The sequence below is a fragment of the Meleagris gallopavo genome, chromosome 7 (assembly GCF_905368555.1).
Source record: "Meleagris gallopavo chromosome 7, MGAL_WU_HG_1.1, whole genome shotgun sequence".
In the NCBI taxonomy this organism is placed as follows: domain Eukaryota; kingdom Metazoa; phylum Chordata; class Aves; order Galliformes; family Phasianidae; genus Meleagris; species Meleagris gallopavo.
The window spans coordinates 2,205,516-2,223,051 of record NC_139410.1 but is presented as its reverse complement, the minus strand read 5'-3'; the positions used below and the strand labels follow the sequence as shown (position 1 = coordinate 2,223,051).

The window sequence follows — 17,536 nt, the reverse complement described above, 5'->3', positions numbered from 1 at the left end:
GAGCCATACAGAAGTCCCGTAAGACATGAACATCATGCTAATGTCAAAATTACAACTGAAGCTGCATCATTTGCCCATCCTCATTAAAAGATGCGTTGGGTCAAAACCTTGTTAGGGATTTGATAAATTGTAGAGTCTATAGAGTATATCTGACGCAGAACTTGAGAGCAGTACATTTGGGTTCACTTCTAGATGAGGACACATTCAGCCATACTCGAGACAGTCTCAGAGTTGAGTTCTCTTCTACATATACAAGTTACTACATGCTCTGTAATATTCTTTGGCCAACTATCTTCAAACCAGTACGATGAAACACTTACTTGTTTTCCTTGGAGACCTTGAGGACCCCTTGGACCCACTGGACCCTATCAGAATAGTAAGTAGTTATACACTGAACACCACGTTTCCCTTAGCAACAATCACCCTTCAGAGGCAGCCTAATTGCCTGATAACGACCTTCTAGTTAACATTTGTATGGCCAAACTCTCTGAAACGCTTACATGCTATGAAATCCAAATAAAGCACAACAAATGACTATCTTCAAACTCAAAAGTCACAGCAGCATAATTCTTTCACCACTGAAAACACGAGCTTCGGATGTCACAGCCTGACATCAGTAAGAACAGCCTATACGAGTGCATAATTTTTCTAGAGAAATCCAAGGCTACAATTACATTTAGGGGGAAAACAGTCTCCGCCTTTCATTGCATTTGATTAACTAGATTAATTTACTAATGCAAACAATGAAAAAATACATTTGCACTGTTCTTGCCTATGAGCGGGACTGGTAATGGAAGGATGCATTTTCACGAATCATACAAAATACAAGAGGAGGCTCCAAATGGTTGCTGTTTGTTACAGAAAGTATAGATTTGCCCTTAAAAACTACGATAGCATTTTTAGAACACTCTTATGCTTAACTCTAACTTGCAATATAAAGCCATCTTTTCTGAAAAAATATATATATATATATATTTACTTCTACCAAGACAGAAACATATATAGCAGACAATAACTTCCTTTTTGACAGATTCACGATTTCTCTTTAGCACACTGTTCATTAATTTTTAGTAATTTTACATCACATTTAAGCCCTTTTCAAATGAAATTTAAAGTAAAAAAAAAAAAACGAAAAAACAGTAGGTTAGCTGAACAAGTTATTGAGTTTTACCGAGAACCTTTCAAACAGTGTTATAACTGAATTCTAACTGCTGGGGGATTGGATTGATAAGATGCAGGTAGACAAACTCATGGACAGGGCAGTCACTGAACAAGAGTTTTCTCAAGCAAGAATGCTAAAAATGACAGAAAAAAGCTAGCAACATCTTTGAGATCTCACAGTATGATAAATATACGTAGCAAAAAGATACTATTTAAAAATAACCCAAACATACAGTTTCGGGTGGTGTAATGGATTTCACAGATCATTAAAAAATAGAAATCCCATTTTACCAGTACATTCCCGTTGCTCTAAAAATGAAGAACATAACAGTGAGAGAAAACTGGTCTCAATGTAGAAAACGAACGCCTGTCTTAAAATAGTAAGCTTACAGCTGGTTTCAGAAATCTTCTTTTAAAATGCTACCAAAAATAATTATCTTCGATGGCACAACATTGAAAAGAAACCTTCGAAGCTACACATTAGTTTACTCAGCTTTGCACTACACCTGACACTCTCCAGTTCCCCTGTAGTGACTCAACAAATGAGAAAAAATCATGCATTGCTTTTTTAATATACCCTAATAGCTGTTGCGTTTCAGAAGGGAAAAGGAAGACAAAAAGCAGGATAGAATGAAGGACAAAAAGCTTCCACTTAAACATCTTTTCATTGTCTTCAGATACCATTTAAAGCTGCACTGGAAAATCCTGTGTATTTAATTTCTAAAGGCATAGGAATTTGAAGAGGATGAATTGTACTTTGTTTTTTGTACACGCACTCCATTTCAGAACTATTCTACAATACAAGGTTAATCTGGTCTTACCACTGCACCAGGCATCAGCCCCATCTGACTACCAAGTCCAGATTTTTCATCCAGTCCTGCCATCTGAGCAGCAAATGGCTGAAAAAAATGATGGGTGATTTTAGTTGTCAATCATGTTGATTCACAAGGCAAAATTCTATGCAACTATCACTTCAGTACTTAAGTAGACTTTACAGCACTACAAGTAAACTCTTGTTCCAATTGTTAAAATAAGGGTTCTTTTTATATACCTGAAGTGCCTTAAGGCATCAAAGACCAGTCAAATGTATCACATTAGCAGCTTTCTATTCTGACTCTACGCCCACTTTAATTAAAAGAAAAAGGGAAGATGACCTAAACAGAGAAAAGCTTCCAATCTAAGTAATTACATTTCTTTCACCATCCTCAAGTTTAAATCATACTTGAACTTCTCATGCAATATTTCTTCATTGATTTTAAGACTGCTTTGTCTTCACTTTCTGTGCCTCAAGTTCAGAAATATCTGAAGGCAAACGGAAACACGCTATCTTAACAATCAGCTACATTAGACTGCATTCTGTGGTTCTAACAGATTCCTCCATGCTGAAGAGATGTTCTGCATCTGCCAGATTCAGGCCCATTCAGAAAGCCAAGGAAAGCTTCCTGAATTTGCAGGCTGTCAGCCTAAATGACATTACTTCTTATTGCCGAATAGCAACTCATTTCAGTAATACTGCAGAAACAATGGAGTGAGAAACAGAGCAGGTATCTTCCACATAGCAACAAATGTGTAATTGAATTTCCCACAGAAATTCAGAAATTTATGTCATTGTCAGTCATCATTCCACAAAATTTAGGAAAAAATTACGTCTTGCAGAATATTTTGTCCATATGTAGGGCTGGTTAGCATTGTTTTCAACAAATAATTCCTGATTAATCACTTAAGTGTTTGTCTGAACAATTTCAGCAAGAAGTAGACTGAATGACATTTTAATTATTCATAATGATTATTTTCTTATAATCTATCCTATTTTTTCTTTGCTGTACTACTAATTTGGTATTCCAGTTTCCCTGTACTATTGATTTGACCCCTTGCATTTAAGTCAGGTGGAATTAATGGGACCCCATTAAGGGCTTCAGATTTGGGAACCTTGTCTTTTCTACATGTTAAAATACATTATAAAAGCATCCTTTCAGAGTATTTTCACATATAAATTAACTCAATTTTTTGCAGAACTTGCTTTCCTGCTTGTCATTGTTCCTCCTGACTAGGAGATAGGAATAGTTAGAAAAGCATTCTGCATTTGTTCAAGTAAATAGATGTTACTGTATAGGATTTGGATCTGAACCAACATTCACTTCACATTCCACCAAAGCAAATGTAAAACTCACTCTGCTTAGTCCATCTGGTCCTGTGTGGGTAGGATGCCCAGGAGGACCAGGGTCACCAGGCTGGCCAGGGATACCGGGTTCTCCATCGATACCTTGAGGACCACGAGGACCCTAGTAGGAAAATACAAGAAGCAGAGAGAATACAAACGTATCCAGGGAAATTCTTGTAAACAACAAACTCATCTCTAATAAGTACAAATTAGTAAAGGAAGATGTTTGAATAAACAACATCCATTGACACCTGCTCATAACCTTTAGATGAGAAGCACTGGTTAACATGAGTAATCAATTCAGCACACAAGTAAATTGCAGTCATTTCTCTCCAAAGCCATTCTGGAAATTGAGGCTTTCCGTCATTCCATACTAGACTATGCTATTCTTGAAAAACTATTTGGCTTTATGCACTGTAGAGAATATCAAGAGTTTATTTCTAAAATACAGATAGCTCAGACTAGCACACATACATAAAAACTCAGGAAATACCATTAATTTCAGCAGCCTTCTGACATCATGAATGGTTAGCTCACACTGTTGCTGACTCCCCAGCACAGTCACACTGCCAAAAATACAGAGCAACTCCCTTGGTATTGATGCTATCTCAAAACACAGTTTGCAGAACAGACAGAGAGGTTAGTCCCACTACTCCCATTTTTATCATCCACTTCTGATTTCTTAACATGATCTTATCTTGTACCAGAACAAAAATTAATTAAAAAAGGCACTAATAAAAAGATCGGTACAATAAAATCAATAGTAGTAGGGGCAGAAGATACTCTTCAGTCCTAAACACAGACTTCAAAGTGCTTGTTGATGCTGCTTTCTTTACTAAAAGAACAAGGCTGGAAAACAGGGACGAAGAAAGTCTATTCTACATAATGAGGTCTTCTCCTTTAAGGATCCTTGGAAGCCTGCCTCTTTGACTCATCTTTATAAACTCAATCATAATTAGACAGCTTTCTTGTATTTCCAGGAGATGAGGACTGTGTTTCCTTGCAGCCTACAACACGTTCCAGTGAAACTTGGGGTCCGACTAGCATGATTTATACAGTAAAGATAACACATTCTCATGGGAAAGAGTTGAAATAATAGGGACATGAAGATTCCTGGAAACTTCCGTTGAATAAACCATTCTTTTCTCATAATTCTCAGTATATCTTCATGGTAAATTCCTATATGCCAAGTAATCAGTGAAAAATTTTACTTATCAGATATACATGCGCACACACATACTTGCCACATCTGAGTTGTGAATAGCTGGTACTCTGAGACAGATGGTGCAGACTCTTGCACATTGAATAGAAACAGAAGGTCCCATCAAGTAACTTTACTATCTAGTATTTCTACCAAAAAAAGAACAAGACACTGCCAAACCTACAAGAGCCTAACGTCTGAAGGAGGAAAATCCTGAGGATTTGCCTCAAGGGTTTCAGCAAGGTTCTATAAAATGATTACAAATAACCAAACCAAGATACCTTAAGCAAGATGTGACATATTAAAATGGCTACTTTTTGAGCTCCTACTTACAAAAGAAACCACATTTTTAGTCACTAAGCATGCTTCAAGAGCAACACTACAACCACGCCACAAGCTCAGAAGTCATTGGAAAGCATTTTTGTATTTATAGCTGGTAACTAACCACTGGTATATAACCAGATTTTTGCACTTCGATAAAATATTGATTAAAATTAAATGATAGTATATATTTAATATGTTCATGTCGGAGAGGTTTACCAAATACTTGGAAAATCTAGCCGAGGCCACAAGGTGGCATCCTTTCAACACGTATTTAGAATAATGACAATTCATTAATTCCAGCCCACTGCTGCTGGTGGTGAGGAAACACTATAGGTTTTCCTTGTACTAGAAAACGGAGCTGACAGCAGAACACTTCAAGACTATTTTATTTTTTCTGCAATTACTCTCTAGTGTAAAAATACTGAAACAAAACATCCTGAAAATATGCTCAAGCATATTTTCTCTTCAAAGTTTCATTTGTATGAAACTGTATCCCATTCCCAGATGCATTTTTTAAATCCAAACATACTGCTGCCTTCATGTTTCTCACTGTTACGCAAACAAAAAATTGGAAGTAAATACTATGCTAGTAGTTCTGAATTCACTTTATATTCAAGTGTCTTGTTTACATAAAATGCAGAGATCCATCACAAGGTTGAGTTTCTACTAGTCAGTAGGAATCCACAAAAAAATCTTAAAAAATAAAATCAAACAAACAAAAGGCTTGGAAATGTGCTTTAGTGGGTTTGCAGCTAATTTTATAGAGGGTGTCTGCAAAAGCCTATCTGTTCCATTATGACTTTTAAACAAATAATAACATGTGGAGAGTTTTTCATGTTATAAACACGAGGTATAAGCTAACTTTCTTTTTTCCAGAAGCGTAAACCAAAAATCCTGCACTAGCAGTCACTATAGATTTAAAGCACTGCCATGCACTCAAATCTTGCAGTCTGACATAGGATCTCACCAAAACCTTCGACATAACACTTTCAAACAAGTGTTTCCTATTCCCTTCATTTCTCTACCAAGCACTATTAATAATCCAAAGGAACTCAAAAGTTTTTTTTTTAATAACACAACTTTTTGATACTTTAAGTGTTTCTAGCCATGACTTAGTAAAGACACATGCAGCACAGGATCACAAATATAGTGTTTCATTGATAAAACTGCACACTGTGAAGACATGTCAGACATCTCTGCAAACACATTCAAGATTCCTCTACACACCACAGAATTTCACAACTACTTCAAGAATTCCTTCATGCATTGTGACAGCCATTCACCAGACAAAGGTCTTAATGTTGCCTGATCTAGAGAGCAGCAGTGGCTTGGCATCTACCTCAAGAGGCAATACAGTCATTTGACATCTTTAGAAGCAGTATCATCAACACCTATAGACAACAGACATTCACCAGAGGAACAGCAGAAAGGAGTCAGTCTCAGGCCTATGCCTAAAACTCAGCTCTGTTACTCAAACAAAAAAATTAACTACTGGCTTGCCCTCTCCGGAGGAATAGGAAAATATCCACATAGCAATTCAAATGGCACAACTCTTTAAAACCTGCTAAAAACAGCTTCTGCATTTTGTCCCAGCCTTTTCAACAGGAACACGTCGTCTATGGTATTTTCAGCTCTCCCGTTTGGCCTTTCTGTGGTTCTCCACATGCAGACACTGAAATTCCCTTATGAAGTCTTTCTTTCCACTGAGCAATCTCGATCATATTATTCACCAGCATACCAACATACGTAGTCACATATTAACTCCTGCTAATTTCCCGAGCTTTGTCTGTTCTCAAACACTCCAGTCCTCACAGTCCACACTGCTACTATTACACAGTAGTAATAAGTAGCCAGCAGTGAAAATACCACTTAGTCTCAATTATTTATCTCAAAACAAAGATAGCAAGACAAACATTTTTCTGTTTGTTAGCTAACTCTTGGAAGATATGAGTAAAGTTTTGGTAACTCTAAAAGACACGGAAGAAGTTTAAAGCCATTTAACATTCTGAGGTTAGTACAAAAATTCATTTCTAACATTTTTTAATAACTTACAGGTCTTCCCTTAGGTCCTCGTTCTCCTCGTGGTCCTTGTGAACCAGGAGGCCCCTAGAAGAAAGTATAGAAATATTAAATGCCTTTTAAGCTAGCTAATGATCTATAAAAGCTCTGCTAATATGGAATGCCATGCCTATGTGAAAAACATTTTTGTAATTTTTTTTTCCCCACGGGATAATCAAGTAAGCAGTTATGACCTGAGCATCTCTTCTCGATTGCATATTGCCTGAAGGTAGTACAAACAGGATGCAGAGATGTACAAAATAGTTTCATATCTCATGTGCTCTACACCTTAATCCAGCACAGATTTTCTCAATGCTAGAAGCTCGCAAAGAAACGTCCAGGTTTGAGACACCCTTAAACAGTAGTCCTCAACTGTTCTCTGCTTATTCACAGCTGGAGAACAGATTGCATTTCCTTCTTCTCCTGCTAGAAAAGCATTCCTCAGCAACAACTACGTTCAAATGTCCACGGACAAGTGTGCACCACAAGAACACATCTATTGCTTTGGTCATGGGCTGACCTAGTACAAATTTCCATAATCTTTTTACCTCCCCAAATCCAGCAACTTTGAACACAATACCCCATTACACGTGTGGAAGATTCCTCTTTTGTATCCTTCTCACAATAGAAAAGAGCAATGGCAGAAAGTGGAAAATGCTATCAGCAAAGAGAAAGTAAGAAAATACTCACTGCAGGACCTGGGCGGCCTCGTATTCCTGAAACCTAAACAAGGTAATATGAATAGAAGTTAACACACAATATTATGCCTGTATTTGTCATCACAAATGGTTATAGAATATTATTTCTTGAAAAATAAATAGTATTATTATAGAGAACTAAGATACCAGGCAAGTTCTAAGGCTTTTTGAAAATAAACTATTTGTTACTTTCTCTCTTTTCGCCTTTTTGCAGCATTTCTACAAACTGTACGAATCAAGTGTTTGGAAGCATCATTCTTATTTTTGCAATAAACAAATAAATACATGTCAATGAAATAGTTTATCTAGTCCTTCAATTTGTTACCATTCAACAGACTGGGGAGTGCTTTTCATCACCGTCAGAGATATTTAACAGATATTTATGTGGCACTTAGGAACATGGTTTAATGAGAGACTTGAGATAATCTTACAGGAGTTTCCCAATCTAAATGGCTCTATGATTCTCAAAAAGCATAGTGGTAGAGGTGCAAAGGGCACCAGTTTTTAGCACCAGCTCTCTTTTTTTTTTTAATGCATTTTCAAAATACTAATATTGATACGTATTGATATAGTTTAGACTACACCTAAACAGAACTGAAATAAAAGACTGACAGATTTAACTCTAAGATTTCTTTTCCTCAAAAAGCAATTAACAAGCTTTTGCAATTTCGTTTATGTGAAAAAATTTAACTCATTCAATTCCTTTCAGTATCAGCATACACGCTTTTGTTGCATTTGACAGCTGCAATTCTGCTTGAAGTACTGAAATGTACACTACAGTGGAGCTCTAATAAATGATAAAAATGGACTCACAGGTGGAACTATTCCAGGTTCTCCTTTTTGCCCCTGTTAAAAAAAAAAAAGAAAGAATCGTAGAAAACAAATGAACATACAACTAACAGTACCAATTTTGCCAATTTCACCCCTGTGATTGTGAAAAACACAGACTTATCTAGAGATACACCTGAGCCTAAACTGAAGTCCCTGCTAAAGGTAATCCATACTATTTTGAATGAGTACAGAGACTCATTAAATGCAGGTTATAAACTAACTCCACAAAACGCTGGCTGAAAAAAAAAAAAAAAAAGGGAGAGACTGAAATGTTACCATGATTTTTTCAGTAGTATAAGAAAAAAAAAAAACATGTTCTCACTCCGCTTTGTGATGATTTGATTCCTTCAAAATGCAGAACCACCACAGAATTCAGACGCAATTTATTCCAGATATTAACTAGAATTCTTAACATCACAGGTATAAAAAAACCTACGTGTCTATTTGCAGCGTAGAGACGCAACACAAAGCAACATCCGTGGCCACAAAATGAAGGTGACTGCATTTGCCAATTTACTTCTTCTTGTGCTAAGTGTGTTCACAACTATTACATGTTAAATAAAATAAATGGGTTTAGACCTACTGGTGGCAACCATTTCATTAAGTAAAAAAAGAGGGCCTCCTTTACCCAGAAGCAATCATGTTAGAGCCCATTTATTTCTATGGATTTACTCTGTATAGAGAGAGTTACTTGGTTTTAACGAGTCTACAGCCGTGATAACCTATAATTCATTTCAATTATTTCTTGCAGCTGCTTGCCATCTTAGAAGTTCATTTATTTTAACTCATTACATTTCTCCTGTAGAAATGGATCCTCTGCCTGTTTAATGCACGCTGTGCACTGTGCTGCCCACAGAAGCGAGGCTCTGAGCGGGATCGCATTGTTCTGGTCCTTCACCCAGCATCCTTGTCCTGCTCTTGGGAAGAGCCCACAACTGCAGAACCATCTGACAGGAGCACACAGTAATGGTTGCCAGCGATCTACTTAGCGCTGTCTTCAACACAGCCACCATGTTGTGCAAGCTCTCTTGGGCACCCTGAGTAAAAACTGTAGCACAAGCACAAAGGGTGCCAGAGAAAGGTTTTGAGTGGTGTTTCATGCCTTTTAACATGTCTGAAGAGTGCTTTTCTGACATCATCTAGATGTTTTATACAAGGATCTACTTATTCATGGCCAAGTATATAATATAATGAAACAACTGCAAGTGTAAGAAAAGCAAAGTTTTTATTAAAAATAAGCTGGATCAAAGAGTGGTGTAGAATAGTTTCAAAACCTTGAATTTTAAGAATAATACTATGATAGAGCTGATCAAACTAGTGGCCAGGATAGCAGCTGTAAGGCATGACAGTTCTGAGCTATCTTCACCTACCAGAAACAGGTAGCAAGTAGATTCCTGTAAATAGGTGCAGCAACAAGCAGGCCAAGATGCAAAGCCAGTGTACCAGCCATGCAAATTACCTCAGGTGTTGCTTTGCCTATACGCAGCAGAGCAAGTTACCCTGTGATTGTCACTTCAATTACGTATAATTTAAAGTCAACGCAGGGATACCTAGACAAGATGCAGTAATGCTTTGCACCATAATTTAAGACAATTCTCCTGCTCTATGTTTTAACAAATACAGTAGGAATGACTAAAGAGGGATTATGCTACCTATCACACATGGGGCAGTAGGTAGTCTGATCAAAACCAAGCCTAAAGTTTTACAGCTGTGACTTATAACAACATAGTGGTCCCTTCACTCACTGTGTAGCACTGCTAGAGTTGAGACGACCAAAATACTTAAACTGGGATTTCTTTGACGTAGATAGCAGGGATTCTCTATATTAACAGTATTTTTTTGCCTGTATCCCCGGATGTTTTCTATTGCAAACTCCCTAACCACTGAGAAAAAAAAAGAGGAAAAAGTAAATGTTTGTACAAGGGTTGGTATCTAATTTTTGTGAAGTTATCTGAGGAGATGCAAGAGAATTATTATCAGTTGTAATAGATCAAAGAATAAATGAAGAAAGAAATCTTACCTTTCTTCCTCTACCTAATAAAAAGGACAAAAGAAGAAAAGAATAAATTAACAGTTTTACTTCTAGAGACATAAACAGAAGGAGCTGAATGAAGGTGTTACAGCTTAAGTGATATCAGATTCTGGATGTACAAAGAGCTGGATAAGGTCCCAGGTATACACATACTCTCTTGTTCAAGTCGGAGGAATCCTTCTCAGATGCCTCCTAGTATTCAGCCTTTTTCAGCATTGCACAGAATAAGAAAAAGTACTTTAGAATATCCTCTGGGGAGCTCTTCGAAATTTTTAGCACCAGCTAAAGAGCTGGCAGTTAAAGAAGTTTTATTACTTGAATACAAGCAATATTGATGAATCCCTAACAACATAATGTTTTCCAAAAGACAGAACTGACTGGAGGATCTTCCACACTTTTTTTTTTTTTTTTTTTTTTTTTTAAGTTTTTGCAATATTATGTATGCCTGAGTTAGAGCTATACAGCTACACTCATACCCATGAAAAACCTTCTGATAAATATTTTAATCGTGTCTTGAATTACATTAAGGAATTCTGCAATGTTTCCATACTGTTCTTCTATCTTCTGGGTCTATCTGCTGGCCTTGGCATAATGCCTCTCCAAACACAGCAGGAGGCTCCATCTGTTCATGCTTGACACATCTTGCTTCAATGCTCAGTTACACGTGTCCATACTATACACTCATTATTACTTCATCCTGTACTAAGTTGATCAAAATTAATCATGTCTCCTCTAAAAAATTGCTTTAATTATTATATATAGAATAGTTCAAAAATGCACTCTATTAATGAACACTTATTGCAAATTAAGAGATTTTCTCTTAGGCAAGTATTTAGAGGAATTTCCTTCATCCAAGTCTCCTCTGGAAGAAAACATGAACTAGAAAAGATATCACCTTCAAGGTATAACACAGAAGGTACACGAACAGTATGAATACTTGATATTATTTTTTTTATTATTATTTTTTTTTTTTTAACATGTCTCACACAAGAATCATCTGTCCATAATTTTATTTTGGGGAAGCATTTTAATAGCACTCACATTTGACTGTTTATATACATTTTTTCAGCTATTGGAGAAGCTTGAAATTAAGCATTTTATCAAAGTATGCGCTTATTTTATTGTATGTCTTAGCATATTTATCTTTCCATTCCAGAAGAACCACCAAAAGAATTAAAAAACCAACCTCAAAACATCAAGATAGAATTCGGATCAGCCTCTTAGTTTTAAGGCCTTTGGGATTTATCAGATTCACAGTCAAGGTTAACTTACCGGAGTCAGCTCAGCTGAAAACCAAGTCAGAAGCTAGCTTCTCAGTATTTACTGTACTCCATTTAAATATTCATCATGGAAATAGTATCAGAAATTTCAGTATCCATGATTTCCTACTATGAGTTCATTTTAGAGAACTTGAGCCTCACCAGTAATCTTTCTGCATTTTGACTTCAAGCTGACGTATGTTTCAAGTCTCCCTGTTTGAGCCACAGCAGCAGAGCAAATTTCACTCTGAAGGCCAGCTTGACTGGCTCACCTTTCCATAAGTGCATTAGAAGCAAGCTTACCAATGGTAGGGTCAAAATCACGTGCGGTATGGGGACACACGGGACAGCACTCTCCTGGGGGCACCTGTGGGTTCTCACACTCCAACACATCTTGACATTGGATTTCATCACAAAGAATAGCTCCATTGTCACAGACACAAATCTGGCACGGTGAGGGCTTCCAAATATCCCTGTTCAGGTACATCTGGCCATTCTGAGTGCAGGCAATCTCTTCAACGTCTTCTCCTGGTAAGGAGAGAGAATATACATAGCATTTTCCAACTGTGAAATCAAAGGAAGAGTAGGTCTGGATGAGCAAAGAACACATTTAGAGATCAAAAGTAGCACCACATACACGAAGAAAACATAGCCCATCAGTATTCCTTTAAGTCAGCATTACAAAGTTCTAAATATCAGTCAACTTAAACATCGACTTTATTTTACCATGTTATTTCTCAATCAAAACCAAGTAAAACAGAGCCATCAGGGAGCACACAAATCCATCATGTGATCTCAAACTAACACTGCTTTATGAGTTACTGGATGCCTTTGTGCTCAGTGGGGTAATAGGACTTTGCAGTGAACAACTCCTGCCATAAGCCAGCTCTTAGAAACTCCTGCGCACGGGGCAATAGGGCATTTTCTGGAGAAAAGAACCTTTATGTGCTACCTATACCCTGCTGCAGATACTTGACACAGACAGACTTATGGTACTTGTGGAAGAGATAAGATAGCACACTTGTTGAAAAGGAAGAAACCTTATTTGTTACGATCTTGAATAAGGTAATACCAGCATGGAGAATGAAGCCTTCCAAGCAAGACAGTCAGTCACTGTCCAGTGGCAACCAAATTCTGCATTGCAAGGGTATGCACAGCAGCAGCTGCAACTCAATGAAGAGAAGCTCCTCAAACTACTGGATTTGTTCAGTTCTTATAATCCAGCTCACTGTCTTCCAACACACGATCACACCAGCACATGCATAATTCATTGACATATTTTAACTACATACCAAATAACTCAACTAACTATACGTGAAAGAATGTCCCACATGGCCATTTCTATAGGAGCAACAGCTACTGACTGTACGCATTTCACACCTGTATACATATTCTCACATAGGAACAAAGCTCATCTCATATTACTGAAGTTGCATCCCTTTTTTAACTTGTGTGTGTGTGTTTGTGTGTGTGTGTGTGTTTAGGGTCCCAAGAGAACTCAAATTTATCAAAACTTTCCCTATCTGACTGGGTTGAGGAACATGGAGATTAACTACCCCTCCACATATTGTCCTACCCAAAGTGAAGTCCATGCCTTTGTTTACTTATTATTGTGTACACTAGTAGTCCAAGCATCTATGTATATTTTCGTGGGCACATTTTATTAATATATACCAAGGTAGGTATCAGTATTTCCCCAAAAAACAAACAACAGTTCTCCTCAGGTGTCCAATTGTTTAAAGAATGCCCTAGCAGCAGAACAGACTTGCTTAATTACTTTGGCCTAACAACTATTTCATCGTTTGAAGGAACACAGGCTCCAGCAAACAGAATGAACAGTCCCCAGACTGCCCCAAGCAGGAGGTCACAAACCTGCAACTCATAACCCTAGCGCCACGATTCCCTCTGAGCCACAGGGACAGCAGAGCTCCCACGCAGGCTCCTGAGCTCTGAAGGACTGTCCTGACCCTGAGATACTGCTGTGAGGCTTAGTCATACCCTGGGTGGGAGCTCCATCTGGCCATGGAAACCCTCTTAACAAAAATGTCTTCAAAACTGCAACAACTGGGTTTAAATTGCTTTGCAAAGCTTTCTAAGCAGCTCTAATTTCTAACAGATATAAGACAGGGAATATAGGCAATTATAAATACATACATTCGGTGCATCCAAGTAGTCTATGATTATGATTTGTTAAGAAAACTTGCTATTTGTGTGAAAATTAACAGCACTAAGCACACGGTTAGCTTCGCGGTTCTATGCCTTTTTGCTGTAATTTGAACCAGATGTAAACAGAAAATCACAAAGTAATAAATAGGAACAGATTTGGGATTTTGGCTTCAAGCCTTAGCTCAAAGTCCAGTTACTCCATCAATGTCAAGAGCTCAGAGAAACGGAGCAAATGTATCATTAACTGTTGCCTGCCACCATCAGCTCCTGCAGCTTTCTAACAAAAACTGAAATCCAGATTTATTCCACGTCATCTCCTGACCACTATCTGCTCATCACATAAACTGACCAAATTGCTCAAAGGGGTGCTGCAGAAGCTCAGGAGGAAATGTTTCACTTTGAAGTAAAGACATCAACCAAGTGTGCTGTACAGTCCATTTATGACACTGTGAGAACCATTTTCCAAACTGCAGAATGCGTTCTGGAAAGCACTCATCTCACTTCTCCCTTGTGTGCATGACATAACACGCTGTCTGACATACTTAGCCTTTTTCCCCCAGATGTCTGGCATATGGTCTCCGTCTTCCTTAATGCAGCACCAGGAGAACTCGCTGTGCTGTTCAAGAGCAGCAGTTTGCATAAATGAAATTTCTCAGTTACTGAGCCCAAAGCCAGCATTCTGTCATAACTTCAAATAAGCCACATAGCAACAACTGCCTTGGCAAATAGGAGCTGAGCCAGAAGGGGACAGCTTCTGATGGAGTCCTGCTAAGCGGCTCAGAGAGATATACATAGGGAGGCAAAAGGAACACATCCTGACTTTGGGAAATATATTGAGAGGTCTGATTTACTGTCAGATTGCATACATGCTGTTAACTTCAAAGGAAAAGTATGTGTGTATTCAAGGTTAAAACTTTTGATTGTGTTAACTGATTCTAGCTTTCCTTTACGCTGTGACAATGCCATACTAACAGGAATGTGAAAAATACAATTCTAACTCATTCACAAACACGTTGGGCACTTTACTAGCAGACCAGAACCATAGGCATGTCATCCACCCATACCCAGACCAGGGAAGGCAGCAGAGGAAATGTCACTACTCTGTTTCTTTCTCGGCATGGAAATGAACAAGTTTTTGTTTTTAAATTAGAGAGACCAAGGCACTGCTTTCTTCACTTATTCCTTTTACCTCAGCAGTTGTTAACACAAGGTGCTGAATAACTACAGAAGCAGCTTTGGTACCGTTAACGTGGCACACTAACAGGATCAGTTTTGTCACAACACTGAAATCGGGCTAATAACTGGGAAACAAACATCGCAGCCACTAGATGGCTGTCAAAGCCCATCATTCACCATCAGTAAAACCCAAATTAATTCGCATCCAGCAACGGTGGACAAGCCACACCCTGCTTTTGGCACTTTATGCTGAGTTCTTTTCCTGTTAAGCCGATTTCTCCCTAGAACAGTTCCCTTCTTCAACAAGCCAAGGGCAGGACTAACCTTTCTTAAACTACCCATCAGGCATGAAGCATTGTGCCACCTATCCAGGAGATCTAAACTGCTCACTTACACATGCTTTCTGTACACACAGTCAGTTAGCAGAACTTGAATACCAGGCCACTCTTCCAAGGGCAGAAGCAGAAGGAAGAAATGGAAAGAAGAGACAATGAAGTGGGAGATAATGTGTCCTCGTTTAGTATTCAAAGTTATTTTCGTTGCCTGCTGCCACTGATTTCTGGTTCAAGTCTTGCACATGAACAAGGAAAGTAAGGCCTCAGCATGGAAACTGGATGGATCAAAGGAAAATCACATCTAGCAATGAGAAAATGGAGAGAAAAAAGAAAAAAAGTTTCTGGATCAAAAATTACTCAAGAAGGGTTGAAAGATGACAAAAAAAATACTCTACACAGCTTTCTAGAAGTGCCTTCCAAAGATAGTAATTTTCCTTGCAGAAAAGGCCCCAAAGCCTCGCACTATGCTCTCGTGCTACCTGTCTATGCTTTTAAAGCAAGGTAATATTACAAATTAGAAGAGAAGCCAGGAGATCTCTCCGAATGCCAGACTTAGGGGGGAAAAAGCCTGAGCAAAGTTTGCATATATACAGCTTTTCCACAGATATTAACAACTTTGGCTGATTTACAAAATGGCAAGGGAAAGGATTCAGAAGCAAAGCAGCTCCATTTTATTACACTTGCACTATTTCAAGTAACCAAAAATTAAAGGAGTCTGAAGTCTGATAGACCTACAAATCGTAGAGAATGAAAAGTAGTTTAATAAAACCGGAGCAAGTGATGACTGGTTTTTTAAACATAGTCTGCCAGTCGTATTCCTTCTTTTGCCAAGATGAACTTCTTGAAGTTTTTTTTTTTTTATGTTGCTTAAAATAAAGTGTGGAATAAAAAAGCTAAGATTATTTAAGTAAAAGGCCAGGAGATAAAAGAGCTTCCACAGGTAGATTCTCCTATGTTCATTGTGATTCTAGTTTTTAAAAAGTATATGGAAATTTAAGATGACAGTAAAAAACACACAGTGTTTAAGATAAAAAAAAAAGAAAAAAGAAAGAAGTCAAAGTCCGGAAGAAAGCTGAAGAATATGAAAAGCTGAGTTTCAAGTTATGAATCACAAAAATCTAATTCTACCGAGTCACGAGCAGAGGTGCATAAGAAAATTGAAGTGAAAGGCAATACGTGCTAACCACCATTCTGCAGATGTACTGTCGGGTGTATGTACAGACTGCCAAGAGATGGACAAGAGGAGCTTGGTGTTAATACTAATTGATTGCCAGATTGTTGCAACATGAACACAGAACTTGGTCCAGTTCTCATTAAATCAATAGAAAACAACCTAATTTACTCCTATATGAATTGCACTCTAAGTACAGATTTTGTCTTTCGAAAACATTTTATCCCTGAGCAGAAATAAATAGCATTACCTAAATTATCACACAAACTGTAGCGTAAATATCAATTATTTTGAAAAATCAGATAGTTTTCAGGAATGCTAATGGATATAATACTTATTTTGCCTTCATGCACAGAAGCAATTCTTCACGATTAAGAGTTTACAAAAAATATAATTTACAATTACAGACATGAGGATAAACCTAGAATTCTTAAGCAGTAAAAAAGAGAATTGATTCAGAATTCACTTTACATAAAAGACTCAATTGGCACCATCAAACCAAATTTGCATTCAGCCAATTCCATTCAGGATGCATCATGCACCTCAGTGAACTAGAGATATTCGCCACAGTACAAGGATGCACTTAAATGCAAAGAACAGCATTCTCTTGGAAATGCTCATCACTAACAAGGCCTTTAACACACTGTTAAATCACTAAGTATTACAGAAGAAGAATGCTCCCTCGATGGCTTGAAACTCAGTTTATGTCCTCCTGCACAGCCAAGAGAGTAGGTTAGGAACAACACAAATTCATAGCGATTACAGCATAGAGGATTTATTTGTTATAGAAACGCCTCAAAGCATCTAGCAAAGTCATTCATTGGTCTAAAATGACTTTATCAAAGCTCTGTATTGTTTTACGCTATCTGAACCTCCAGATGCATATTTCATTCTACATTTTCCCCCAAGTCTTCCTAGGCAAATTAGGCTTGTGTGTCTCAACACATACCTGATTCCAGAGGC

General features: G+C 37.8%; 1 protein-coding gene across 1 annotated transcript in view; it reads right to left on the bottom strand.

Moving 5' to 3' along the window:
* COL5A2 (collagen type V alpha 2 chain) overlaps positions 1-17,536 on the bottom strand; it is a 96,963-nt gene that overhangs the window by 39,435 nt on the left and 39,992 nt on the right. The window contains exons 2-9 of the mRNA XM_010713348.4: positions 12,029-12,253; positions 10,455-10,468; positions 8,417-8,449; positions 7,596-7,628; positions 6,900-6,953; positions 3,333-3,443; positions 1,983-2,060; positions 321-365 (exon numbers count right to left, since the gene is read on the bottom strand). Coding sequence (XP_010711650.1) covers positions 321-365; positions 1,983-2,060; positions 3,333-3,443; positions 6,900-6,953; positions 7,596-7,628; positions 8,417-8,449; positions 10,455-10,468; positions 12,029-12,253 — 593 coding nt within the window. The remainder of the gene's footprint in view (positions 1-320; positions 366-1,982; positions 2,061-3,332; positions 3,444-6,899; positions 6,954-7,595; positions 7,629-8,416; positions 8,450-10,454; positions 10,469-12,028; positions 12,254-17,536) is intronic.